Source organism: Phyllopteryx taeniolatus, chromosome 1, assembly GCF_024500385.1.
Source record: "Phyllopteryx taeniolatus isolate TA_2022b chromosome 1, UOR_Ptae_1.2, whole genome shotgun sequence".
NCBI lineage: Eukaryota > Metazoa > Chordata > Actinopteri > Syngnathiformes > Syngnathidae > Phyllopteryx > Phyllopteryx taeniolatus.
In genome coordinates this window covers 2,106,771-2,134,548 of record NC_084502.1, presented here as the reverse complement: position 1 = coordinate 2,134,548, position 27,778 = coordinate 2,106,771, and the positions used below count along the sequence as shown (strand labels likewise).

Sequence of the window (27,778 nt, the reverse complement as noted above, 5' to 3'; positions counted from 1 at the left end):
CCGGCGTGCACGCAGAGAAATGCTCGCGCTGCAGAGTTGGAGTAACTGTAGTCGCGGTCATCCTGTGGCCTCTGCAACATCACTCGCATAACTCAAGCGTTCAGCTGTCTTTGCAAGTCAAGTGCGGCACCTCCTCAACTGTGGCGTTATCTAATACTGTTCGCTATGAAGTCATCAAGAAAATTCGTATACTATTGTGGGAATGACAGATTTGCCTGTCACATTTTAACACTTCTAAAATGGAAGGTTGTTTCAGCTCAGGTCAAATAATCCAAAGGGGGTTCCCTAAAAAAGCTTTAGCAGCCACACATTTATGGAAAAAAAATGAAGGAAACTGTTTAAAACTTTAGATGCTTTATTCTACTTCAAACACCTACCGTGTCAACCTGAGAAGCCCAGAATGGTAACAAAATAAATTAACAGAGAATTGAATAGAAAACGGCTTGACGGTGTGCACAGTTGTTTAGTGAGGGAGCATTGCATGACATCAAGTGTATGCATGTAACGTGGCTTGAGGAACAATGTTGTCCATCCTGTTCTTCAGCTTTATAGACAAAAGTATCGAGACAAATGCCTTAAACAATGAATGAATCGATCCGGTGTTGGACAAAACCACAAAATCGTCATCTTACCACGAACAGGACTTGGCCCCAGTGGACAACGTAACGTCCACTTGTTTGAGTGATCGCTGAACTCATAAATGTTCTTTTAGATGAACAAAAAAAAAAAAAACGTCACTTCCCATTACACGGCCCATCACCTTTGTACATCTAGTGGTATGTCACTCCTATAATATAAACAAAATACGGTTATGTCCTACGTAGCTTGAATACATGTAATCGGTCACGCATTTTTAACACACTTTTTTTCCTCTTACAGTTGAGTGAAACAACTAATACAACACCAAAAACCAAAAGAACTGGACTCATGCGTGCTACTCGTTGAAAATGTGCTCACGAAATGCAGTCCAACGTCACTATCGTATGTACACCTTTTTCTACGTTCTACATCCAGACAGGCAGCACATTGTTGCTAAAAAAGTTTGTCACTGACAAAAGGCACATTGAAAGGCTGTTTTTGGCCCTATGGAATTATTATTATGATTTTTTTTTTTTTTTTTTTACGCAAATGCTGACTGTGCAACTATTTCCAAACTTTATCTACAAGCAGTACGATCGAATCAGCCACAAAAATGTACAGCTACAAAAACTTGACAGATATTTACATAATAGCGCATGAAGTGAATTAGAACCAACAATAAAAAAAACATCTTTTCATCTTAAGACGTTTTTTTGTTTGACCCCCCCCCCCCCCCCCCCCCCCCAAAAGCACAGAGGGGAACAAATGGACAAATTTGTTGATAGTCATCGATGGGTAGATTTGTCAACCCTGGTGCTTTTTATCAAATAACAGGCCTCTGTTTTTGTTTAGCTCGTGAACATGGTCGTGATTGAAGACTTTTGGACATGGACGATGGTCCAGATTTACAGAGCGATCGGTGACGGTGACGAAAATTTGATATTCGTGCCAATGGCTTAATCCTCCGACCAAATGAGTTCAAGTCATTCTTACCATAGAAATTTTGATTTGTTTTATTTATTATTATTATTTTTTTTCCATCCCCACAATTTTTAGAGTTGTATTGCAGACAAAGTTTGGTCTCATTTCTATCTTAAAAAAAAACAAATACAGATAAATATAGTTGAAAAATCAAAAAGGGGGAAATAAAAAAAAATAATAAAAATGGCTAAAATTACTGTCCAACATTGGATATGAAATAACCTAATCATATATCCCGTATAGCGAAGGTAAGAATTTTCTTCAGTTTATAGCAAGATGTCAAACTTAGGCCCCGGGGCCAGATGTGTCCCGCCATATCATTTCATGTGGCCCGCGTAAGTAAATCAATTAAAAAAGTAAATCACGTGCGTCTCCATCATGTTCCTCTGGACCGGAATTTCAAGTTGTCTTCACTCTTAATAACACTGAGAAATGGGAGGCATTTTAAAATTAAAAAGTAAGTAGTAACGCGGACAGGTGAATGTGTTTGGACCATTTGCAACAAAAACCATGCGGATGTACAAAAACCGGGAGAAAAGATGTCAACAACCGAATAAATATGAAACCCGAGGTTCCATAATGATATGATAAGGTGCAGATACATTTATATGGTTCCACAGTCATAACGGCCTTCTGAGGGAAAACCTAACAGCAATTTGGCTCGCAACAAAAAATGAGATTGACACTCCTGGTTTTCGAGTAATCATGTTGGAAAAAACAGCTACTTGCTGGCTGTAGACTCATGTCGGAATCAATAAATAAGCATGTCTCCCGAAAATGTTAACCTATTGCTTCTCTTCCTAAGACTAAGACAAGCGTTTGGGTTGTATGAAAAACCTCGGAAACTACCGTGAAAGTATGTGGGTTCAAATTTGTGTTCATGCTTGCCAAACAGTCACAGGGGAAGACGATCTGAAAGATAAGAAGGGGCAACATAATATTGTCTGTAACAGAAGTCGCCAAGTCCCATCTGCATGGTATGAATTTGTGAAATAAAAGACCGCACGAGAAAATAAAGGGAGATCCTTTGAGAAGTGCTTCCCGGATCACTCGGCAGATGACGGACGGGAGATGAAAGTGTGTGTTGAGTCTCTTTGAGTTGTTCAGATGACCTCCCTACTGTTACGTACAGCGCAGCAAAGCACCATACTGAAGATCATCCCGATGATCTGGAAGAGGAAAATGCAGTTTTAGAAAAAAAAAAAAAAAAAAACAGTAAGAGCTGAGCATGACATTTGGTCGCGGTCCTCAAACTCTAACTCACCATGACGCCAGCGATGCCGATGCCAACGTACCCAATGATGAAGAGTTTACTGTTGAAGAAATCCTTTACACCTGTCTCGCAGTCCTGCATGATGGAGAAAAGAAAGAAAATGTCCTACTGTCATGTGGACGTCAAGTAAAAATATTCCCCGGTACAAAGGTTTAAAAAAAAAAAGAGAAGAATCTTACCTTTGTACCTGGTTCTTGATATGAACAGTTGTTAGCTAGAGTTCCACAACAGTTCAGCTAAAAGTGCACAGCAAAATGTTTTACAATATACAATAAGTGGCCAGACACGACAGGAAAATTCTCGTTTTTATAATGCGATGACAATATATCATTTTGCTCAAATAATAGCTGAAAATGCAAAATAATCACACACAAAAAAAACAGGTTTCAAAAGTAAATAATAATAGTTGCCTCTATTATTATTATTATTATTATTATTATTATTATTATTGACAAATAGCAGGACCTCTCCTAAACCAAAATGAAATGAAAGACTTATTGATGACATTAATAATGCTTGCAACTGAGTACTTTCAATCAGTTAAACGCCATGTAAAATTCCATGTATGAATAGTGAGAGAGAATAATTTCCAACTTACTACTTTTTGGTACGAGATGATCAATGTGCTGTTGTTATTTTCATTGTAGGTCGTGGCATAGAAGTTTTGGACGTCTTCGATTATCTATAAAACAAATTGTAAAGAAGTGCTGAGTAGGCCCATGCACATAATCAGCTCGCCAGGCTATAAGGATATTATTGTACCTTGTCTTTGTTTAAGAATCCAAACACGCCTGCTGCCACCTCAGCTCCAAAGATGATCAACAGACATGCAAAGAACTGTAAGAGATTCAACGAGACAAAAAAAAAAAAAATTAAATCTTGGTATGAATTGATTGAATCTCAGATGTTACATTTGGACTCACTGACGCCAGCAGACATTGAGATTCTCGAACAGCTCCGCAGCAGCCAAAGAAACCAACCAACATCACCAGACTGCCAGCTCCTATCAGGATGTACACTCCTGCAAGAACAGGGAAAAGCGACTTCACTTCTTGACGTGTCTATTTCTATTAAATGCCCCATTATTCTTGCGGATTAAAGAACCATAAATACGTACCGGCTTAATGTTATGTTTCAACTTTTTAAACAAAACTCAAATTATTGTGACATTTTGTGAGGAATTTCTTATGACAAATCCAAAAACACCACGAGTTGTCTGCAAATTCTCATGGGAAACAAATTGTTGGTTCGGGCCATTTTTTTTTAAACTTTTTTTTTAACCAGCAGGGGGCAGCATAAACATAAACCTGCTAACTGAAACTGCCATGACAACATTCCCAGTGCCTTTACCCTTTCAGATTGCAATGTCATGAACAGATAGCAAGAGATATTGTCCCAAATGTTGGTTATGGTTCTTCCAAGAATGTTTCCAATCATTCACGGTGTCATCAAATATGATCACATTTACACGCGCATCTCCATGTTTTATAAAGCGCTGCATAAAAACATTCAAGTTTGATTCAATTCGATATGAGTCAGGTTCCTAAAATGTAACATGGATTCATTTAGCATGTTCGGAAGCTTTTTACTGTATATCTCTTATGTCAAATATAATCAGACCAGGTTGTAATTTGATGGGTTGCTGTGCAGTGTCTTTCCAGAGGAAATTTAATTGGTGGTGGGACTTTGCAAGCGGCAAATGTTTAAGTCTTGGCAGCGGTTTGGAATCTCACAGTGCTCTTGTTTCGTCCATGTTCAAAAAATCTGTGATCTGTTCAAATAAATGCCATTGTCAGTGCTGTGGGTATAGCTGGCTTGTCCTCTCTTCAGCAGCTGAACATCTGTCTTCTTTCGCTCTGTCCGCACTTGTCACATCTACCTGGTTTGCTGTTCTGGAACCTTCTGCTCTGACGACCAGACACTCGTTTGCGGTCAAATGTTGCAACGATTCCGACTGCAATTGTTGAGACGAGTTGACCTCAGATGCTACAATCAAGACGACAGCGGACGATAAATGTCGGAGAAACCCAATATGACAAAAAAAGTTATTTCAAAATGCTCCACTCCGCAGCATGTCATGTCGTGGATTTGACATCATGGATTTGACTCATTGCTGTGATTATTTGTAAAGCATGCTGATGCATCATGATGAACATTTTTTTTTTTTTGAACTGTAGGGAAAATCACCAAACGTAAATGCTTTTCCATTGTAGCAAAAATGTGTGCACATGTGGCTTTTTGTGTGTGGTCACTGAGTGCTTGACCACAAGGCGGTGGTCGGAATATCCTTCGTGATGTCGGGTCTGATTCGTTATTTAGCAGGGAGTAGCACGGAAACATGTCAATGGCAGAAGAGAAGAGAGCAACGTGGCTCACTTTGTGAGCAGTTGGGGAAAACGTGAACGTGACAGCAAAGTAGTAGCGCTTGCTGCTACGATCGGCGTTAGCAAAGCAAACACAACGATGTGTCATTTGAACACAATTGGGAGAATACAGTAGTAGCGTTGCCTTCATCAAGTATTTTAGCTTAATGCTGGCAAATAATGAAAAATGCCGTAGATGGGATGAAGAATAGCGTCTGTGTTATGTGTGTGTGGTGTGTTATAACCCTTTAAGCCACGGATATTTAAAACAAACACGTGGACAGACAATATTACGACACTCACAGGCATTTATTTTTTGTCCTATGTGAAAAAAATGACAAATATTTCAGCATCTTATTGAGTCAGTTGTGCAACACTTCTTGGAGTGTGTCTCTGTGTGTATTATACTGCCCCCGGGTGGTCAAGGTGCGCACAATGGAAGGAGCAGCACAATGCCCATTGAATGAAGGCAAAACATTTGGGAAAAACAGTTGAATCCTTTAGTTTCGATTTAATTATGTAATTCCTGTAAACTACAATGTTATCGAGTGCAATTTTTCTTTGAGGGGGAAGGCTGGACTGGATTCATGGAATTTCCATTCTTTTCAGTGTGGAAAGATGATTTGAGATACAAGTGTTTTAAGTGTGGTCACAAAACGAATTAAACTGCACCACTGTGATTGCTTAGCTTGGCATTTGGTTCAACCACTGACACGTGACAAATGTAACTTACAAGGTGTTTTGGTACCTACCAATGAAGTACGTGTCTGGGGCCTTATCACCGTTGAGCAGGGACACGGTTTCCGGGTCGAAACGTAACCACAGTCCCACTGCCAGAACAAAGGATCCCATCAACTGCGGGTGGATGTAAGCAGAAAGATTAGGATCACATCAAATAGAATTTAGACTGAAAAAACCCCCCAAAAAACAAAAATTGCACTCAGTAAAGGTACAACAATAGTTGGAAGACTAAATTATATGCATTCTTCTAATCAATGATTGTTTATTGACTGAAATTTTGTTGACAAAGTGAGTAGGCTAACAAATGGAAAAGGGAGGATAAGCGGTACAGAAAATGGATGGATGGAGTGTAAATGTTTCCCCCTTAGTGGGCGTAATATAGAGGAACTGTTTGACTACTTGAATAGCTACAGTATGCAGTTTAAAGCTCATTCCAGATCTTGAGCTAATTTGGAAATAAATCACTTCTATTAGAGTATGGGAGCTTTGTCTCAGTAACAATCTTACAATGGAAAGAAAGATGGTAAAAGTGCAGGTTTTCTGCTTGACAGACGACTTGTTCTTTCGCGCTGCCTAATTGTGGTTTCCCACCAAAATAAAGCAAATGACGACAGGAAGTTTCCAGACGGGGCCCTCCACCCTTTGCACTTTAGCCGTAGTATATACAAGTGTAATTTTCAGTGTGGGCAAAATTAAACGATGGCTTAACAGCAGGATTAAGTATTTGTCAGCTATTTGACCTGCTGTTTGGACCAACAAATTCCATTAAAAGGAGAGTTTAAAACACGCCGAGCCATCTCTGGCTTTCCAATTGGCTGTGTTCAGCAGTGTGGCACCTTGAGCCTAACCAGGCCATCCTGTCTGTTTGGAAAAGTGGTTTCATGCTGCTCACATTTCCCTTCATTCCGTATATGTTGAACAAAAAGTGTTCTCCACCCAGTGCAAAGTGTTATGGGACAAGCCTGAAGTCAAAGTCCTCCAGTGAGATTGGAGGCGCTGTGGAGGGCATAAAGCGTGGTTCTGCTAGCCTGACACGTCCATACAAAAAGCTTCCACTGCCTCATGTCCTCTGAGGATAATCCAGTCTGTACACAGGCTCAAAACATGTTTATGTGCACAGGGAAACAAGACGAGGAGTATTATGCAGCGATAGTCACATGGTCCGTCTGTGTCCTAAATCTCAGAATTTCTCTCAATAGGTCGTGTGACAATTTCTGTGTCCTCACTCTGTTCGGTCCACGTTTGGGCATGACATGCTGTTCTCCATCTGTAGTCTTGATGCCAGCCTCCGGTTCCACTCCCTTTCCTATTTATGATATTTATACGAAAAGTTTAGAGAAATAAAGTCAAAATATATGAGAAAAAAAAAAAATCTGAAACTAAGGACGGAATGATATTATAAGAAATATTATATATATAAATTACAACAAGAGAGAAAAAAACAAATTAACCAACAATACAATCGTTATTTTACATGAAAAATATAATAATAAATTAAGTATTTTTTTATTATTATTATTCTGGGTTATATTTGATTAATTAATTTATGAGAATAAAATTTACCTATTATAAAAATATGTAATTTCACAGGAATAAAGTCAATATGTTCTAAGCAAAAACTTAAGAATGAAAGAAAACTGTACCCAAGTAATGATACAATTAAAATGTATTTCACATCAAAGGTAAATGAAAATTACCTAAATAAAAGTTGAAAAATGAACAGTTCTTCAAGATGAAATGCAAATGAAATTTATCTAGCTGCTGCTTCAATAAAAGTGCAAAAAAAATCGCAACTACTGTGGTAAATAGACGACTGACCTCCGTTTCGATACATCGAATCGATAAACGATGTTTACATCAACCTGTGCACGTCACACGTCTGTAAAACGGCTGTTCCCGATTAAATGAAGTGACCCATGTTAACGCCAGCTCGGAATAGATCACGTCACATGTAAACAGTTCACCAGAGATCTCCAATCAGAATGATTGAAGATCAGAATGACAAAAAAAAAGTCTACATGTAAACCCAGCTAATGATGCAAAAAGGGTTCGTCTTCATTTAAGAGGGATTAAGGTCAAAGCTGAAATCAGTGCATTCTTCTCTCTATCAGGATATTTTTCAACTCTTCAAACTTTCTAGGATTATTGCCTGCATTAGAGCACAAATGAATTAGAATGCTATCCAATCCTAGTTACATGTTCCCTGTCAACGTTCTACTGGCTGTAATTCTCAGTCAACATGAAATTTGAAATATGCCCTCTTGGGAAGAAGCATTGTGGTAACAAATCCCATTTTAGGGCACCAAAAAGTCCCATCAACCCCCTCACTACTAACAACCCCCTGCTTTACCCCCCCAAACACTTTGCCTTGAATCATTTCCCTTCCTGACACCAGACACACCCTTCCCCTCCCACGCCTCTCATCGCAAATCTATCCACCCGCCCCCCGACTTTCCTCCATGTTTCGCCCCCCTCTCCGCCCCACCTTGTCCCACGCCCTCCCACCCAATCTCCCTCAGAGGACAAAGACCCGCTGTCTCCCTGCAACTATAGGGTTTGGCTCACAAAAGGAGGGAAACTGACATACACAATAAAGGAGAGAATAAAATGAGGAAGGGTCATCTTTTCTACCCTGCCTATGGACACACACTACAGATGTGGCCTGTAACTATATGTGTAACGATACTACATACTCGCTTGCACGAATTGTTCGTCTGGTCCGTTCTGGAAGGTGACGGAAATCTCTCTGTCGAAGCTTCAATAGTTCTTTGATGGTGTAAAGGCAAGTTTTAAGACAGTGCAGTTAAATGGTGTTTTCTTGAGGGAAAATTCCATGAGAGCATGGAGAACAGACACATGGATGTGGTCTCACTCAGGGACAGTCTGTGGAATTCTTTTTTTTTTTTTTCTTTTTTTTTTCATAAAACAGGGTTGACTGTAAATTAAAGCTAAAGCTTCATTTTGAAGTGAACTAGATGAATGAATGAAAAAGACAAAGTTTAGGGAGTGTTGTCTTTTTGATATGGGCATGTTAAAACAAATGAGCAAAAGGAAAGTGTAAATAACAGGGTGATAATTATGGGTGGGGTGAAGCTCATTGTACGCTAGAACATGCAAGAAAGTGCGAGCGTCTGTGCATTTTAACCCCCAAAAGGGCTATAAAAGGTGAATAATATAACACCAGCAAAAATTCTTCAGGGTTAGGGTTAGGATTAGGATTAGGCTAGGTTAACCAAACCCTAACCACTAACCTAACCCTAACCCCGTACAGGTTCAGAATTAGAATCAAAATCATCTTTATTTGCCAAGTATGTCCAAAACACACACAAGGAATTTGTCTCTGGTAGTTGGAGCCACTCTAGTACGACAATAGACAGTCAATCGACAGAGAACATAGAGACATAAAGACATTGAGAAAAACAGTCACTGAGGGATACTAGTTATCTGGTAATGCCGGTACAATTTTTTTATTTTATTTGTATTATTTTTTTTTGACAATTGTGCAAAAAGATGCAGAGTCCTCTAGCACTTAGAGTAGTTTGAATGACTAATATAGCCGGTGCAATGACCATTGTGCAAAGGGCGCCGAGACTTCAAGCAGTTTAAAGTGACTATAGCGCAATAATCTGGGACAATGTCGATTGTGCAAAAGTGCAGTGTGCAAGTGGCGCAGAGTGGCCAGTATTGGTCAACAACAGATATGCAAATATTGCAGTGTGGTGAGACTACTACAGTGAGTGCACAAGTATTCTATAATTGGCCCGACAGAAATGTGACAACAAACTCAAGAAAAATTGGCAGCATGTTGCAATGGAATTGTAGGTTAGCTGTTTAAGAAGTTGATTGTAAGAGGGAAGAAGCTGTTGGAATGTCTGCTAGTTCTAGTTTGCATTGATTGGTGGCGCCTACTTGAGGGAAAGAGCCGGTGACCGGGATGTGGAGGGTCCGAGAGGATTTTGCACGCTCTTGTCTTAGTTCTGGCAGCGTGCAAGTCCTCAAGGGTGGGAAGGGGGTACCGACAATCTTTTCAGCAGTTTTGATTGTCCGTTGCAGTCGGAATTTGTCCTTTTTCTAGCAGCACCAAACCAGACTGTGATGGAAGAACACTGGACTGATTCAATTACCGCTGTGTAGAACTGCCTCAGCAGCTCCTGTGGCAGGCCGTGCTTTCTCATAAGCCGCAGGAAGTAAATCCTCTGCTGGGCCTTTTTGAGGATGGAGTTGATGTTGATCGCCCACTTCAGGTCCTGAGAGACTGTAATTCCCAGGAACTTGAAGGTCTTGACAGTTGACACAAGGCAGCTGTGGCAAAGGATGCCTCCTGAAGTCCACGATCATCTCTACAGTCTTTAGCGTGTTCAGCTCCAGGTTGTGTCGGCCGCACCGCAGCTCGAGCTGCTCCACTTCCTGTCGATATGCAGACTCGTCACTTGATGAGGCCGATGACAGTGGTGTCATCTGCAAACTTCAGGAGTTTGACAGCCGGGTGCGTTGAGGTGTAGTCGTCCGTGTAGAGAGAGAAGAGCAGCGGAAAGAGGACACAACCTTGGGGCGCTCCAGAGCTGATGCTGCGTGTGGATGAGGTGGTCTCCCCCAGCCTCACCTGCTGTGTCCTGCCCGTCAGGAAGCTGTAAATACACTGGCAGATGGAAGGCGAGACGCTGAGTTGGAGAAGCTTGGAGGAAAGGAGTTCAGGGATGATGGTGTTGAACGCTGAGCTGAAGTCCACGAACCGGATCCTCGCGTAGGTCCCTGCACTGTTGAGGTGTTCTAGGATGAAGTGCAGTCCCATGTTGACTGCATCATCCGCAGACCTGTTCGCTCGGTAGGCAAACTGCAGGGGGTCCAGCAGGGGACCTGTGACACTCTTGAGGTGGTCCAGCACGAGGCGTTCAAAGGACTTCATGACCACAGATGTCAAGGCGACAGGCCTGTAGTCATTTAGACCCGAGATTGTAGGTTTCTTGGGGACTGGAATGATGGTGGAGCGTTTGAAACAGGATGGTACTTTGCACAGTTCCAGAGATCTATTGAAGATCTGTGTGAAGACTGGAGTGAGCTGGTCCATGCAGACTTTGAGGCAGGATGGAGACACATGGTCTGGGCCTGCCGCTTTGTGAATCTTTTGTTGTTTGAAGATGCTTCGTCTCACATCCTGTTCGTGGATGGTTAACGCAGAAGTCAGAGGTGTGATTGTGTTCGGTAGTGTGGCCGGGTGGGTGTGGGGTGTGAAAGTGTCCTTTTCAAATCTGCAGTAGAAGGTATTCAAGTCGTTGGCTAGTCTAGTCGAGATGATGATGAGGTTTTTGTGGATTGAGATGGGGCTCATTGCAAACACAACTGAAACCATCTCAGTTTGTTTCATATTGGAGCTACCCTGGTTATGAAACATTTGCTGCTGAATTGATTGAAAAGGTTAGGGCTAGGGGTAAGAGTTCGCCTAACCTCGCCCAATCCTAACCCTAACTCTTTCCACTCAATTACTTAACGACCCTGTAAAATTAATTCAGAAGGTTTGTTTCTAAATATATGATACATGTTTGAGGATAGCTGCCGGAAACGTGCAAGGACAGAGAACTACGTAGTAAGAAATTCTCACCATTTTCGTTTTCCACATATTTTGGGCGTGGCTATAAAGGAGCCCAGTGAATCATAGTCGCCCTCCCCCATGAAATAAGAACTTGGGTGCTTTTGTTACCCAGTGCAATGGCAACGTGCAGTTAGCTAGCTAGCTATGCCTACACCACGAAAGTACATCTTCCCTACGGATAGCCTGCTGGCGTGGCCGCTTTAGAGTGCCTCGTTGTCACCCCTGCAACAACCCGGTGGGCTATATTCCAGCCAGGCTTTAAGTCGATACACTATATTTTTATGGCTCAAACATTTAGTTATGTGTAGGCATACGAAATATCCTAGACAAAAAAGCATCTGTATGTAGTCGTGCTATTTGCGGGACAGTTGACAGTTGGCTGGTCGTCTTTTCATCGCATTCAGAAGCCTCAGTTTGTATACTTGGCGATTTATTTCATCATTCAAATTTAGAAAGCATATTTATTTTAAATAAATAAGGATTTATTTAAGGATTTTAAACATAGGAATAAGAATTAAGAGCTGAATTTTCATTTTCGTATATTGTGATGATGATAGAAAAGCTCCAAAGTGCATAATTGTATAGTGCAATGTTTATCTTGCACTGTTTATATCTCTGGCTAAAGTCTGTGACAGAACAAGACACTAGTTGAACGATGCAGAGCGGATACCAGCAAGATATTTCGCTGTGAGCCGTTTACTGAAACATACACGATACACAACATAATGACAGGAGAATGTAGGAGGTCTGCAGACATTCAATTGCTGTGATCATGAGATGTGACGAATCGTTGTTATTAAGCGTGCACAGCGCTACCAAAAATAATAACCGTCGAGCTGTGACATCAACACACGCACCCACATGACATCCTGTTATGCTCACACTGATTTTCTGCCTTGAACTGGGTCAAGTTCATGCCAGCTGACCCTCTTTTTGCTGTGTGAGCGGGTACGTGAACACGAACATCCCTCACCATCTCACAATGACCTTTTTATCGCTATGTGCCCTCACCCTCATCTTCTCTCACTAAATAAATTCTTCTTTTGGCCTCCATCATTCGTGTGCCTTTTTCTGTGCATCAGCCACACCCACCGGGATGCACGAGTCATTATTCTATATGTGGAAATGGAGAAACTCAAACGGAGGGGTCTGTTGCGGCATTTGGGAGCCAAGCGGCCTCTGCTGCTTATCCAGGCTGGAGCAGAAGGCTGAAGTGATGCTATTGTCCCGCTGTCACAATGGATCCATTCACACTGAGCCTAAACACAGACGCTAGCTGGAAAATCTCTCGCTCACGTACACAAAGAAAAGTTCCACTCTGAGAACATTGCTCGCATAGGAAAGGTGACCACTTTCATGACCACCTGACTGTCTTAAGTCTCATTCTGAAACCTCAAGTGATTTGTGCTAAAAGTGCCCCAGCAGCTTGTACGTGCGCTCACTTTATCAATCGACTCCGCACTGTGTGCCAGTGATGTAATGTGGCGCCAACTGCTGACTTGAATTTCCTAGGTGACCCACAACCACTCCCACTCTTCATTCAGACTTTCCTTTAGAAAAAAAAAAAGCAGGCGTGAATGAATACTATCCCCCATGTGGAAAATCTGATTTGGGGAGTTAAATAACAACAGAAAGCTCTGGCTGTCCCTCACGGAATGAAACCACACGGAGAGACTGCAAAATCAAGCACTGAGGCCCGCCGCACGCCAAGAGACAAACAGAGAGAGCGTGCATGTAAACAATCTAAACCACAAGTCACAGCTGCACTTGCTGCACCTGCATCCATGCACAGGTCGCACCAGTGCAACCTCCACCGGCACTTACCCAAAATATGAAGTTGAACAAGAACAGGAGATATTTCACACATTTCATCCCTCCTTCCACTTTCCCCATGTCAGCTGGCTTTGCTTTTATCCACACAAAACGGCCTGAGGGAGGGCTGATTGAGTTGCTTGCGTACAAGATAGTCCCCGCGAGTCAAAACACTTGTGCATCAGGAGGCGCTGTCATGGTAGCCTCTCTCTCTCCCTCTTCCCCCCCCACCCTCTCTCTCTCTCACACACGCACACACATACACACAGTTCTTTCCAGACCGCCCCCTTCTATAATGCAGAGGGAGGGAGTGCTCCTTGGGGGTGGGGGTGGGGACTGGGGTGCTGCAATGTGGATTTGGCAAATGTTCACAAAGCAGTGGAAAGAAAATGCTCTCTCATTTCTCCAATAGGCTTGAATAGATTGTAGTTACAGCTGCAATCATTTTAAGACATTGAAAACCAATGTGACTAGGGGCAATTAAAAAAAAAAAAATAAATCTTATAGTTTCTTGTTTTCTAATAAAATAATCCTTTGGGGACGTCCTTGCGTCCCGTATGCTCATGCATATATTAATACAAGTATGCAAATCAGCCTTCTTAATGGTAGCACTGCCTCAGTTCATTTCTAAAGAGCAAGACATTCATTAATAAAACATCAGAGTACAAGTGAATCCTCACAAAACAATTGCGCTCATGTCGCGGCATTAAAACACAACCAAGTGATAAACATTTTCCTTGACAATACGAAACGGCAGAAGCGTGAAATTATCAAATTGTACTCGACTAAACACATAAGCTAAATCAAGACACTAACTCCCAACTAAAAGTTATGAAATGGATTTGTTCCCTCTGTTGCTGCAAGTAATCAGCACCACCAGGTCCAACATAAATATCACCCCGAGGGAACAAACAGCAGTTCATCTTATCTCTCCGAGAAATGTGGCCACGCTCTGAAAATGTCCTCGGAGAGCAACAAAGCCAAGCTGAACCCTGTAGGAGAGGAGGAGTCAGACAAAAATAGGCAATGTGTACATGTATGCGTATAATCATGGACAGGCAGCTCGTCTGAGCCTGTAAAAGGTTTGGGGACTCCTGAAAGTCTCAGATTAGCTTTCATCCGGGAAATTGGGGAGGAAAACAAAACAATAAGCTTTAGGATGGACCTGGCCCAGAATGGTGCCAAAAATGGAGACACTGATAAGAGTGGGGACAAGCTTGTGATTGGTTGTGCACACTTACGAGCATGTGAACCCCCCCCGAAACTAACAACAAACAATGCGGACTATGTAGGCAATAACACACCAGAAGCTTTTACAACTCAGCTCTGCTTTTGGTGGTGACTTGAGTTAAACATACAATCTACAGTATAAACAATGCTATGGTGAATGTTGTGTTACACAGTAGGGGAGAGGTCAAGGGCCGCCATCAATACTGGTCCTGTGTCACCTTTAACACAGATTTTGAGTCCAGTCGCCCTTGATTTATGTAAATATGAGGCCTCATTTTTCGCTGCTTTAAATGGGTGGGCGTATTTATTTATTTTTGTCTTGTTCGGCTGTTAGGTCAAGCAGAATGGAAAATCTGTATTCCTTTTATGCCGGAACAGTTTGACTGTGTCACAGTGGAGTTTTTAAGCTTCCGCTGTGGTTTCTTAGTGTTATAATTGAAGTTTATTGTGAATCAGGGTTGAACAGAAAAAAAGTTTCTAGAAGGGAGAGAGAAACGAAGACAAAAGACAAAGCACTAATAGTAAACAGGATGAGAGAAGTCAATCATGACATTATTTACAATATTGAAACATGAAATGTGAGTGTTGCATGGGGCTGTAGTGCTATACCCTGTGAGGGAAGATAAGACAAGATAGAACAGGACAAGGACAGGAGAAGAAGCATGCAGGATCGGGTCGTGAACCCGGCTGTACAACTGAAGCGTGGCTGGATCAATTATGTAAATGATAAAAGTCTACAGGACGAGAGTATAAGTGAGGGGATACACAAGCGATTTGCATATTTGTGAGTTATTTGTCGCAGTAAGTGCGTGACCCCACACCCAGTGAAAGAGTCCCAGGGGCATGTGCCTGCGGATGCATGCAAGTGAATTGACAATGTTTTACATGCACGAAATTGACAGAACTGTCCTGTAATCGCTGTGGTGTGGTGCATTAAAATCTGGAGAGGTCAATGAGCCGAGGGGGTGGGGGCAGGGCTGCCAGGCACTACTGCCTAACAGTCACCCCCCCCCCCCCCCCAGTGGGTGGGCGTATTAATAGTCTTTTTTTCTCCTCACCTGTTACACCTAAGACCATTTCCTCTGAGGTCAGTCAGTACCGACGACAGACAACAGATAAGAGTGTGGGCTCGGAGCAGTCCCATTAATGACAAATTCTTATTTGAATGACTATACCGGGTGATTGAAAAGTAACTCCCTATTTTTAAGTACCTGTAACTTATTTCTGAACTATAATTCTTACAAGAAATGAACCTGAGAAGAAAATGTCTTGCATGGATTTTTAAAAAAAATTCAATATGAGCGCCAGCATTAGCCACCGGTTTCTCGAGCCGCCTGGGAAAGATTCTATTTATGGTAGCATAGCGCCACCTTCTGGTTGTACTGCAAGTGTACGCTAAATAAGGTAAGTATAAAGAAGCGCTAAATTAACCTTTGAACATTCAGTATAAACGCCACAATATATTAGATAATACTGTCGGTGGCCTAATTTTCTGTATGGTGATATATTTCTTTTTTCTTAATGTGTAGTGGGATTTTTTTTCTGATGTAAAATGGATGCCTTGGCTCACTAAAGGTTGGGAAACCTGGTGTTCGAGAATCAAAATGTCCTGAATGGCTCAACATCTTACCAAAGTCATCGAACTGTTGCACCATTTTTATTGCCTGGACATTGTTTGCACATACACTAGGTAAAATTTAATTCTCATCTCTTTAGTCATCTTCTCCTGTTTCATAAAGCGCATGTCCTTTTTTTGCAGAATGGGCACTCATTCAGGCTCAGGGCCAGTTGCAATTTCAAAGGAAATTTAATTACAGAACAGAGGTGAGAATAAGTTTTCAAACTTAATCAGTCCAAATGAGCCTTTTCCAAAGAAACTTCTGAGCACCATATTTGAGGGGAAAAAAGGAATAAAAAATAACATTTTTATAAGAACCTTTTGTGGGTCTCTTTTCTAGAAATGAGGATCGTGTGCTTCTATCAGTGATGAAACCGCAACATTTGGAAACATTTAAACTTAAGGTGCAATTTACATTAGTGAAGCTAGACAGTAAAAGGTATTGTTAAATAGAGAAAACTGTTATATTTGTACTCAGTTGATAGAACTGAGTTGAACAATGGCTTCAGCATATCATTACACAGTCACTAAATTGATATACAGTATGTACTGTATACTGGTTGCTTTCGGACGGGTAGCATCCAAACATTATTATTAAACAACAATCTGATTATCAGAGTGAAAAAAAGAGCACAGGACGTCAATAATACAACTGTAGAGTTGGTCATTTCTTTTTAGCCACAATTCATGTAAAAATTCTGAATGTGCATATTTAAAATGGACAAAACAAACCAGGCAAGTACAGATGTGTTGAATAAATAACAATAAGAACAACAACACAACAACAATGACAACAATAAAAGCTTGAACTCGTTTGGTGTCTGCATATATACATGTATATACACACACATATACACATGTTGTATAATTTCATATTTTACTGTATAAACCATAAATATAACATGCAGTCCAGACCAGGACTTCTTGGGCTGAGGTAGGGTGAGGGGTGGGGGCGCCATAGGGGCCGGAACGACGAAGCCCTGTGTGTGTGTTTGTGTGTGTGCGTGCGTGTGTGTGTAGGCGGGGTCGAGGATTACAGTACAGTATTGGCAATAAAGCTGTAGTGGTGGTTTGGGAGAAATGTGTGTGCATGTGTTTCGCAATCAGTGTCCGAGTCGCCCCGCCCAAGACTTCCTGCTGAGGACGCACACGCATGCGGCGTTGATGCGGATGAAACGCCAGGCTGTCCGTTCCTTGAAGATGGTGAGGGCGCTTACAAATATGTGTGTGTTGGTGCAGTACGAGTTCCAGTGGCGACTGTCGATGCCGAGACAGCCCGAGCTGGTCGCTTTGGAGCCCTGTTTGCCACCTCGTCCCCCCATCCTTCCTCTGTTGACTGTTCCCGAGCCCCTGCGCGTTGGGGTCCGGCAGGTGGTCTCGTAGAAGAACTGCTTCTTCACCACGTTGTTGATTGTGACGTTGGGGAGTACGGTCACCTCATTCCCGGTGATGTCTGTGGCCCGGGTCATGTTGCCCACCCAGGTGTTGATGCTGTCGCACACCGAGTACTCTCCTCTGTGCATGGTGTGCGACCCCGCTCGGCGCCTCACCCGTAGCCCCCTCACCCCTTCAGCGTCATATCCCTCACCCTCCAGGGCGTCGTGCGAGGGCGGAACCTCGCTGAAGACGACGCGCGGCGAGGAACGGTACCGTTTCTTGGAGAAGAGCTTGGGGTCCACCCCTGGGACTGAGGGGTCAGACGTGTGCGAGGCTGCCCGATGACGCCGCTTTGTCCTGCGGTGGCCGGTCCTGTGAAATTCAGCATGCTGCGCCGCCGCCACAGTCTCGCGCTGCTGTCCTACTTGGTGATTGGCTACTGTCTGCTGTCCTGCTTTGTGGTTGGCTAAGCCAGCGCTCTGGGCCAATCCACCGCCCATGTTCAGTACAGCCTGGACGCCGATCAGGAGGACCAGGACCAGTGGTGACGACCTCATGGGCACACGTCCTGAGACCAATACAGAGAGTTAAAATGATGTCCTAACATTCCTGAATATAAACAAAGGCAACTGGACTTGTTGTGGAGTTTGAATGTTCCAGACGAGATGGAACACCTTGGAATGCCCATGTGAAATCCAATGAGACATAAATATGGGAACTCTTTACCATAATCTTGAACATGTTCTCCCCTTACACCATTCTCTTCTCACTGAATGTCCCCAAAACATGATTCTTAGGTTAACTGTACACTCCAAATTGCCTGTAGGTGTTAACGTGAGTGTGAATGGCTGTATGCCATCCAGGGCATGGTAATCTGTAAACGGTGAATCGAGGCAACTAGATCGACTCTTGTTTTTTGAAGATTTGTTTTTTGTTGTAGGTCGTTGCCTGGTGTGGCTGGTACCAACCAATTGCTCAACTGCCTGGTGGCTCGTGTGTCTATATTGTATCCCCTGCGATTGGCTGGCGACCAGCCATGGGCATACATCAGCTGGGCTAGGCTTCTCCCTTGACCCTAATGAGGACAAGCACTATAGAAGATACGGATGGCTGGATTTGTGTAATTGTTTTATTTTATAACAAACACAACTCCAATGAAGTTGGGACGTTGTGTTAAACATAAATAAAAACAGAATACAATGATTTGCAAATCATGTTCAACTTATATTTAATTGAGTACACTACAAAGACAAAATATTTAATGTTCAAACTGACCAACTTTATTGTTTTTAGCAAATAATCCTTAACCGAGAATTTTATGGCTGCAACACGTTCCAAAAAAGCTGGGACAGGGTCATGTTTACCACTGTGTTACATCACATTTTCTTTTAACAACATTCAATAAACGTTTGGGAACTGAGGACACTAATGGTTAAAGCTTTGTAGGTGGAATTCTTTCCCATTCTTGCTTGATGTACAGCTTCAGCTGTTCAACAGTCCGGGGTCTCCGTTGTTGTATTTTACGCTTCATAATGTGCCACACATTTTCAATGGGAGACAGGTCTGGACTGCAGGCAGGCCAGTCTAGTACCCGCACTCGTTTACTACGAAGCCACGCTGTTGTAACACGTGCAGAATGTGGTTTGGCATCCTCTTGCTGAAATAAGCAGAGGCGTCCGTGAAAAAGACGTTGCTTGGATGGCAGCATATGCTTCTCCAAAACCTGTATGTACCTTTCAGCATGAATGGTGCCTTCACAGATGTGTAAGTTACCCATGCCATTGGCACTAACACAGCCCCATACCATCACAGATGCAGGCTTTTGAACTTTGCGTCCATAACAGTCCGGATGGTTCTTTTCCTCTTTGGCCCAATTTGAAATGTGGACTCGTCGGACCACAGAACACTTTTCCACTTTGCATCAGTCCATCTTAGATGAGCTCTGGCACAGAGAACCCGACGGCGTTTCTAGGTGTTGTTGAATAAATGGCTTGTACTTTGCATAGTAGAGTTTCAAGTTGCAGTTTCGGATGTAGCGGCAAACTTTATTTACTGACATTGGTTTTCCAAGTGTTCCTGAGCCCATGTGTTGATATCCTTTACGCATTGTCGGTTTTTGATCCAGTGCCGCCTTAGGGATCGAAGGTCTCGGGCATTCAACGTTGGTTTTCGGCCTTGCCGCTTACATGCAGTGATTTTTCCAGATTCTCTGAACCTTTTGATGATATTATGGACCGTAGATGATGAAATCCCTAAATTCCTTGCAATTGTACATTGAGGAACATTGTCCTGAAACTGTTCGACTATTATGTCACGCACTTGTTCACAAAGAGGTGAACCTCACCCCATCTTTGCTTGTGAATGACTGAGCAATTCAGGGAAGCTCATTTTATACCCAATCATGGCACCCACCTGTTCCCCATTAGCCTGTTCATCTGTATCATGTTCCAAACAGGTGTTTGATGAGCGTTCCTCAACTTTTTTGCTACCTGTCCCAGCTTTTTTGGAACGTGTTGCAGCCAAAAAATAAAAATTAAGTTAATGATTATTTGCGAAAAACAATAACGTTTATCAGTTTGAACATTAAGTATCTTGTCTTTGTAGTGTATTCAATTAAATGCAGGTTGAACATGATTTGCAAATCATTGTATTCAGTTTTTATTTATATTTAACACGTCCCAACTTCATTGGAATTGCAGTCATTTATTGCGGGATTGCTTTCCAGAACGCACAAAGACGGAAATCCATGAAGTAGCAACATTTGAAGTTGCAATGTATGGTTAAATAAACCAAATATCTATTTTATTATTTATATTTTTAAGGTTTATGTTTAAGACCGGCGGTGGTCAATGGTTTAGCACATCTGCCTTTACAGTTCTGATGGGGTTCAAATCCCGGCCCCGCCTGAGTGGAGTTTGCATGTTCTCCCCGTGCCTGGGTGGGTTTTCTCCGGGCACTCCGGTTTCCTCCCACATCCCAAAAACATGCGTGGTAGGTAGATTGAAGACTCTAAATTGCCTGTAGGTGTGAATGTTAGTGCGAATGGTTGTTTGTTTCTATGTGCCCCGCGATTGGCTGGTGACCAGTTCAGGGTGTACCCTGCTTCTCGCCCGAAGATTGCTGGGTTAGGCTCCAGCACGCCCGCGAAATAAGCGGAACATTCGATGAATGAATGAATGAATGAATGTATAAGAGCAACATAAAATATGCATGTGAGGTGCAGGTATTATTTTTGTCTACTTGGGGTCACCGTCCTTACGTTCTACACTGTAGTATCTGTGACTTTGAATGTGTGCGGCTTTAAAAGGCGGGGCCTGGCCTGTTGAATGACGCGGGAGTCAGCGAATGAGATTGTAGCTGACTGTTGTCAACTCAGGTTAGCCAGTCTCTAGTCGAGTCGCTTAGCTAGCGTCTGAAGCTGCTTATGTGTTTATTGTGTTACCGTTTGTTCGATAAAGCGATTGAAAGTGATTATCGTTGGTCAGATGTGAGGGCGTTACAACGCGTTCTAACAAGCAACACAAAACAAAAAGCTATATTAGATTAACTAACAATGTTAACGTAAATGTGTCGGCTGCTGCTCTGTATGCCAGTTCTGCTTTACAGTAGACACATTACACTTTATCTCCGTTTTTAAGTGTGATATGATCTCAAAGTTTGGACATTCTTTGTCTTCTATGCACATTTTCCTCCTGGCTTGTGCTTATCGCTACGTGAGACTCCAGTAATATTAGTCCGTATATAGCGAAAAATCTGTGCTATAAAATCAGATATGTATGATTTAATGTATATTCCAGACTATACTGTATTTATTTTTGGGCAAATAAAGCCCTTTTGATGTACCTGACTTTCTGTGGCAGTTCTCTATAGTATAACATTGTATGTCGTATATCATATGATGAATATAAAGTAACAAATAGAGGATGATCTGTTTTTTGTCTGTCTAACAAAGCAACCTCCTAAATTTTCACCCCAAAAGTCGCACCTGTGGAATGTGTCCAGTTAAAGTGGGAGCCCTTGGTGGACTCTAGAGCCAGACTCCAGTGCAGGCCGGGCCCCTCATGCCTGCCATCTGGACCTCCCTGAACCACAGCTCTGCAACAGGCACGTACTGTACACAAGAAATGCATAGGACACACATTTAGGATTCATTATTACAATCTGTGCATTAAAACACAAAAAATGTCTGTAGTTAATGACTTTAAAGGGCACCCAACAATCTTAGTCGCTGGGTATGTCATGGTCATGCGAAGAAATAAAAGCAGACTCAAAAGTGAGAAAAATATTGACATAGTTGGACAGTAACATCAATGAGGATATTAGCTATTGATATTAAGAACTTGACTCCACCCCTCCCCCAAACACACTCGCTATGTTTACCTCTCAGAGCTTAGACTTGCCGCGCGTTAGAATGCTCGACGTCGCAAATACGCTCACACACATCACGTCAGGTACAGGCAAGCTTGAAACCCAAATTGTAATGCTCAGTCTTGATTTGTTGAAAGGTTGTTTGGATCGCACTAGACTGTGAAGGTTATTTGAAGGAAAGCAAAACGTCAACAAACACAAACACAAACACATTCGCACACATACATAAATGCATTTGTTTTGTCACACATAAATTCTTTGCACGGATACACACACACACATAAAGGGACAAACACACACACAGACTGACGTAATTGTCCAGTGAGGTGAGCTGTAACCGCAGCATCAGTATTGCTTGCTTCAATGTGCAAAAAATAAAAATTAAAAAAAGATTTATTTCATAGTGTTAAGCCAACATTCACAACCTTAATTGAGCCCCAAAACATTTTACATTAGAAAAATCTTGCTCAGTGGCAGTCCTAGTTTGAATGACGACCTGTGCGAGAGCCCCCTTTTGGTGCCCTCCCCATTCACTCCCCCAAGACGGGGATGCACAGATGAATTATGAACTGCCATACAGTATATTCTAAGAGGTTTTAATGGTTCTGCGTGTCAATATATGTTGCTGGCGTAGCTAGATAAACAAAGATACAATACTGGGCTTAATAAATAATAACCAATTAAGTGAAATTGGAAAAGCACACCTGATATATTTCATGACACGGTAAGCGCTTGGGAGTCACTGAGTCATTTTGATAACTACCAACTCTTTTTTTATTTATTTTTTTTATTAACTGTGATGGACCATTTCACAAATTTCCAGCATTAAATAATCTTACTCATCAAGGTATTTCTTGAGGAACCACTGTTTTGGCTTCAACAAGTCCATACACTCACTCTCGCATACAAATGTTTCTGGTCCAAGCAGGCAGTGGGCTGACTGATCCAGGCTGACGTGTAACTCCCTCTGTAAAAAGTCCAGAGTGCGCCAGGAGACTCCTAATGTTAAAAATATGTGGCATGTGTTTAATGCCGATGGAGCCAGCGCAAATGCTGCCGTGGGAGCGCAGGGGTCAGTGCGCTTTACAGAGCACCTCTGACTTAAAGGATTAATTACTCTCCCCATCCTTGGACGGTCTTCTGTGACCCTGGCACACACACACACACACACACACACACAGTATGGACATGTCAAACATACGGTATCTGGTGCCACGCATCAGGTTTTATTGTTTGCTGAAACAAAACAGTTTCACTCCAGAAATGGTTTGCTGATTGCATTGTAAAATGTAAAGTTTCAACCACAATTGCGGGCTACTAAGTGCAACTGGAAAAGAAAACACAACAGGGAATGGTCCAGGGAGTTTTTCTTACATTCAGTATCGCAATATAATCATATGGAACTGATAAAGCTGAGGCAGAGTAGTGTGCCAGCTGGGCAGTAGTCTAAAGAAAAAAAACACAAAATAGTCTTGCTCGCAACTTACCACTCTGATTATGACAAAAGGTCTCCGGGTTCTTATGTGAAAACATCTCGCAAGTGACAAACACACGATGCTTCACATTACATTAATACAGTCCAGCATAAACAAAGCAGTTATTCAATATGACTTTATGACTCATAGCTTGTAAGGTCCTTAAATTGGCACCGTAGAGAATGTTAATGACTTTGTGTCCTCTCTTCATCACTGGAAATCAAGACCATTCCCTGTGAATCACGTATCACCTTCAAATTCGACAGTTCCTTGCATTGTGGTTTTAATAAGACCAATGCATACACTGAAAAAATATAACAAAGCTGTCTCACGTTGAGTTTTTGTAAAAATTCCAATTGTTAAAAACAATTTGGTTTGTGATTTAAATGTTTTTTTTTTGAATCAATGAATCAACTTTACATTTTGGTAATGTTACAGTTACTTTAAAGTCATTTATGTTTTTAAACACTTATATTTCCTTGACTGCACAACAACACGTTTTAAGTTATGCAGTGTGTACTTTTTTCAGTGGAACTGAGGATGACATGGCGTACCGTGTAATTGCTGCTCGTTTATGACCTGGAAAAACAATCATTAGGGAACGAGAGGACGCGAGCGACTTGGCCCCAAGGCAAGGGAAGGCGGCCTCACTTTGACACATATGTCGAATGAGCCGATGACACGTTTTCATTTTGTCTGCTGGTTTCGGCGCTTGTTTGACTTTTCAAAACCTACGCGTGCATTTGAGGTCAAGCGCAGGACGAAACCCATTGTCAGCCCGAGCGATGCTTGTGCAGATGCGGCAGCCATCGTGAGTTGCAAAGCCCTCGCTAAAAGAAGCGCGTCAACGGCTTCCTCCAACAAACACACGCGCACCTCACGTCGGGCGGTTGATGACAGCAGCCTCAGATAGTCAAAGGGCGTGAAAGCGACACTGACAGCTGTGGCGATAAAGCGAGGAAATGGAGAGGAAGCGAAACGTTCTCACTGTGTCTCTCATCAAACGAGTCCAGCGCACTTCTGCCTTCTGTCCTCCACTGGAAATTATTAGTGAGAGGAATGACTGCCAGGTCAACACGCTCGCTTTCACACTGACACACACTTTGTGACAATAAATCTGTCTATTGGTGATGCGCCAGTCTTACAAAGACAAGTATTCGTTTTGGGGGTAAAGAAGAATGAATAGCATACTGTCCAATGATAATAGAATGAATTCACCTCATACAGCATGTGTGAACCGAACTGAATTGTCATCACAGTTGAAATTCCAGCAGCATTAGAAATCTCCCCATTGACAAATAACAAAATCGGCAGAGTTTAAACAAGTCACCCCTTTGAAACTAATACCACATCAATATTGTGTCGTCATACGCTTTTATCACGCAAACTAATGTCATGCACCATCTGTTGTGGGAATGCAGAATTAGGTCAAAACCTGCAAGTGTTTTTAAAGAGGATCTAAATAAAGTCTGAAAAAAAAATGGAAAAGGCAAGTGATAAATAAGATAAGTCAACATAATAAAAACAAGATGTTTTTTCAAGTCCGGGACACTGGGGCTCCTTTCAGAGAACATTAAACAGCTGGTGCCTTTATCTATCTATCTATCTATCTATCTATCTATCTATCTATCTATCTATCTATCTATCTATCTATCTATCTATCTATCTATCTATCTATCTATCTATCTATCTATCTATCTATCTATCTATCTATCTATCTATCTATCTATCTATCTATCTATCTATCTATCTGTCTGTCTATCTGTCTGTCTGTCTGTCTGTCTGTCTGTCTGTCTATCTGTCTATCTATCTATCTATCTATCTATCTATCTATCTATCTATCTATCTATCTATCTATCTATCTATCCATCTATCTATCTATCTATATACATATCAAAATAAAGGTCAAGACATGCAATAGTTCCGACATTTTCACAAACGCATACATATTCATTCATACCGCAGAGAATATATCTGAGAAATTGCACGATTTATTTGCTGTCTGTTATTGTGAGAATGCAAAATGGCTGCCTCATCCTGGCCCTTCTGGTGCATTGCAACAGCATAATGAGGCTTCCTGCAGTAGCATTATCGGAAAAAGCTTGTGTGACCAATAAGGACCATTTGTTTCAAAAAAACAGTCAGCAAGTGGTTAGCATCTGTACTTTACAATTTTGAGGTTCGCGGGTCGAATCTCGACTTTGGCCGACCAGTGTTGGAATTTGCAGGTTCTCCTTGTAACTTTTTCCCGGGTGCTCCTGCTTCCTCCCACGGTCCAAAAATCAATCAATCAGTCAGTCAATCAATAAATAAATAAAAACATGCATGTTAGTTTAAACTGAAGGCTCAAAATTTTTCACCGGTGTGAATGTTTGTTTGTAAATAAAATAAAATAAACAAAAGCAAATAAGTCTATCATATTTAATAACAAAAGAGATTATAGCGTTAAAATTGCAAATCAAAAACCCACAGCCACCTGATCCCACAGAGCTGTGGTTAATATTTTAATAAAATCACATGAGATAGGAAACCTTTGTTTTCCTGCCAGCTGGTGCCTTAATAAAAAGAATGAGCACTGGGATCAATTGTGCGGCTTTTTATGGTATTATTTTACAATTTCACCAAATGAAATACAGCGTGCTGGTGGCACACTTGGCGAGAGCGTTTAGCACATCCACCTCACAGTTGTGAGATTTCCCGAGTAGAGTTTGCAGGTTCTCCCTCTGCTTTAACAAGACCTCAGCAATGTATCACATTCTTTCCGTCAACAGAACAATACAATATTCATTCATTTATGTATGGTTTGTACATGTGCGTCTGCCGACTCGTAACTTTGTGTTTGTTTTCTGACGTTTAAGATCGAGTAGAATAATTGGCTGCTGCGTCAGAAGTTGCAATTGGATTGAGTAAAGTTGTGCCAAGCCTTCCCAGTAAAAGGAATCTGTCTTGGAACAAGAATCATTTAGACCGTTGGACGTGTGACTGCGTATGGCTTCACTTCCGTGTCAGTAACATGAAGTATCCAAGAAGAGCTCAACATGAAAACAGAACACATGACAAGGACCAACATTTAAACGTTAAGCCACTTGTCTTTGAAATTATGTAAATAGAGAATATGGCGCCTAACCGGGTGGTCGCCTCGGTAACAAGCTCTCTAGTGTACATTCCTCCCCAGGCTAATGCGAATGCCGCACTGCTAACGCTCGCTGAATAAATAAACAAACTTGAAAAAAAACAGATTCACCCCTCATTATTCTTGGGAACTTTAACAAAGCTAATCTCAACCACAAACTCGCTAAATACAAGCAGCACATTGACTACCGTACCAGGGAAAACAACATTCTAGACCACTGCTATAGACTGTAGAGATGATCGTGGAGTTCAGGAGGCATCCTTCGCCACAGGTGCCCCTCACGGTCTCCAAGTGTGTCAACCGTCGAGACCTTCAAGGTCCTGGGAATTACAATCTCTCAGGACCTGGAGTGGGAGACCAACATCAACTCCATCCTCAAAAAGGCCCAGCAGAGGATGTACTTCCTGCGGCTTATGAGAAAGCATGGCCTGCCACAGGAGTTGCTGAGGCAGTTCTACACAGCAGTCATCGTAACAGTCTTGTGTTCATCCATCGCAATCTGGTTTGGTGCTGCCACAAAATAGGACAAACTCCGACTCGAACGGACAATCGGGACTGCCGGAAAAATCGTCGGTACCCACCTACCCGCCCTTGAGGACTTACACGCTGCCAGAACTAAGCCAAGAGCATGCAAAATCCTCTTAGAGCCTTCACATCCTGGTCACCAGCTCTTCCAGCTCCTTCCCTCAGGTAGGCGCTATCAAGCAATGCAAACTAAAACAAGCAGACATTCCAACAGCTTCTTCCCGCTTGCCATTAAATTGCTAGAGGCTAAGTGACTCACTGTAGTGTGTTTTTACGTCTCAAAAGTATTTTTTGTCAGAATGGCTGTCTATTGTCATACTAGAGCGACTCCAACTATTGGAAAAAATAAAAATCCTTGTGTTTTGACATAAAGAGGATTCTGATTCTGAGTCTGAACAACAAGGCAGATGGAGGACCACAAAAATCACTTGCGTCTGATGATTTTTTTCTTTGTCGTCATAACTTTTGTTTCTGCACCTAATCTCTCAGACTATGAGCAATGCAATTGATTGCAGTGCATTTCTCACTTGTGTTTGGTTGGCAACATTAGTGCAATGTCACTTGATCCTCTTTATTTATCCGAATTATTGTTCCTTAAACGCAGAGACGAACAAAATAATTAAATATGAGTGGAAAAATACCAAGCAGTAAAAACAAACTGTGCAAAACAACGCCTCACTTACTGCAACAACTTTGTCAGTAATAACAAAGGT

The 27,778-nt window shown here is 42.0% G+C and overlaps 2 protein-coding genes across 3 annotated transcripts in view; both read right to left on the bottom strand.

Moving 5' to 3' along the window:
- Positions 1 to 337: 337 nt before the first annotated feature.
- Positions 338 to 13,568, bottom strand: LOC133488020 (tetraspanin-2-like). The gene is made up of 8 exons (XM_061795450.1): positions 13,352 to 13,568; positions 5,949 to 6,051; positions 3,757 to 3,854; positions 3,596 to 3,670; positions 3,432 to 3,515; positions 3,013 to 3,069; positions 2,825 to 2,908; positions 338 to 2,729 (listed from the first exon to the last, which is right to left on the bottom strand). Exons 1-8 carry the CDS (start codon positions 13,418 to 13,420, stop codon positions 2,664 to 2,666), a joined length of 636 nt encoding a protein of 211 aa, XP_061651434.1. The 5' UTR covers positions 13,421 to 13,568; the 3' UTR covers positions 338 to 2,663.
- A 2,789-nt stretch (positions 13,569 to 16,357) lies between these two features.
- Positions 16,358 to 27,778, bottom strand: part of ngfa (nerve growth factor a (beta polypeptide)) — a 28,200-nt gene continuing 16,779 nt past the window's right edge. For both annotated transcript variants that reach the window (XM_061795198.1, XM_061795120.1), the window contains 2 exons: positions 21,550 to 21,675; positions 16,358 to 18,132 (listed from right to left, as the gene is read on the bottom strand). In XM_061795198.1, coding sequence (XP_061651182.1) covers positions 17,291 to 18,121 — 831 coding nt within the window. In that variant the 5' untranslated portion in view covers positions 18,122 to 18,132; positions 21,550 to 21,675 and the 3' untranslated portion in view covers positions 16,358 to 17,290. The remainder of the gene's footprint in view (positions 18,133 to 21,549; positions 21,676 to 27,778) is intronic.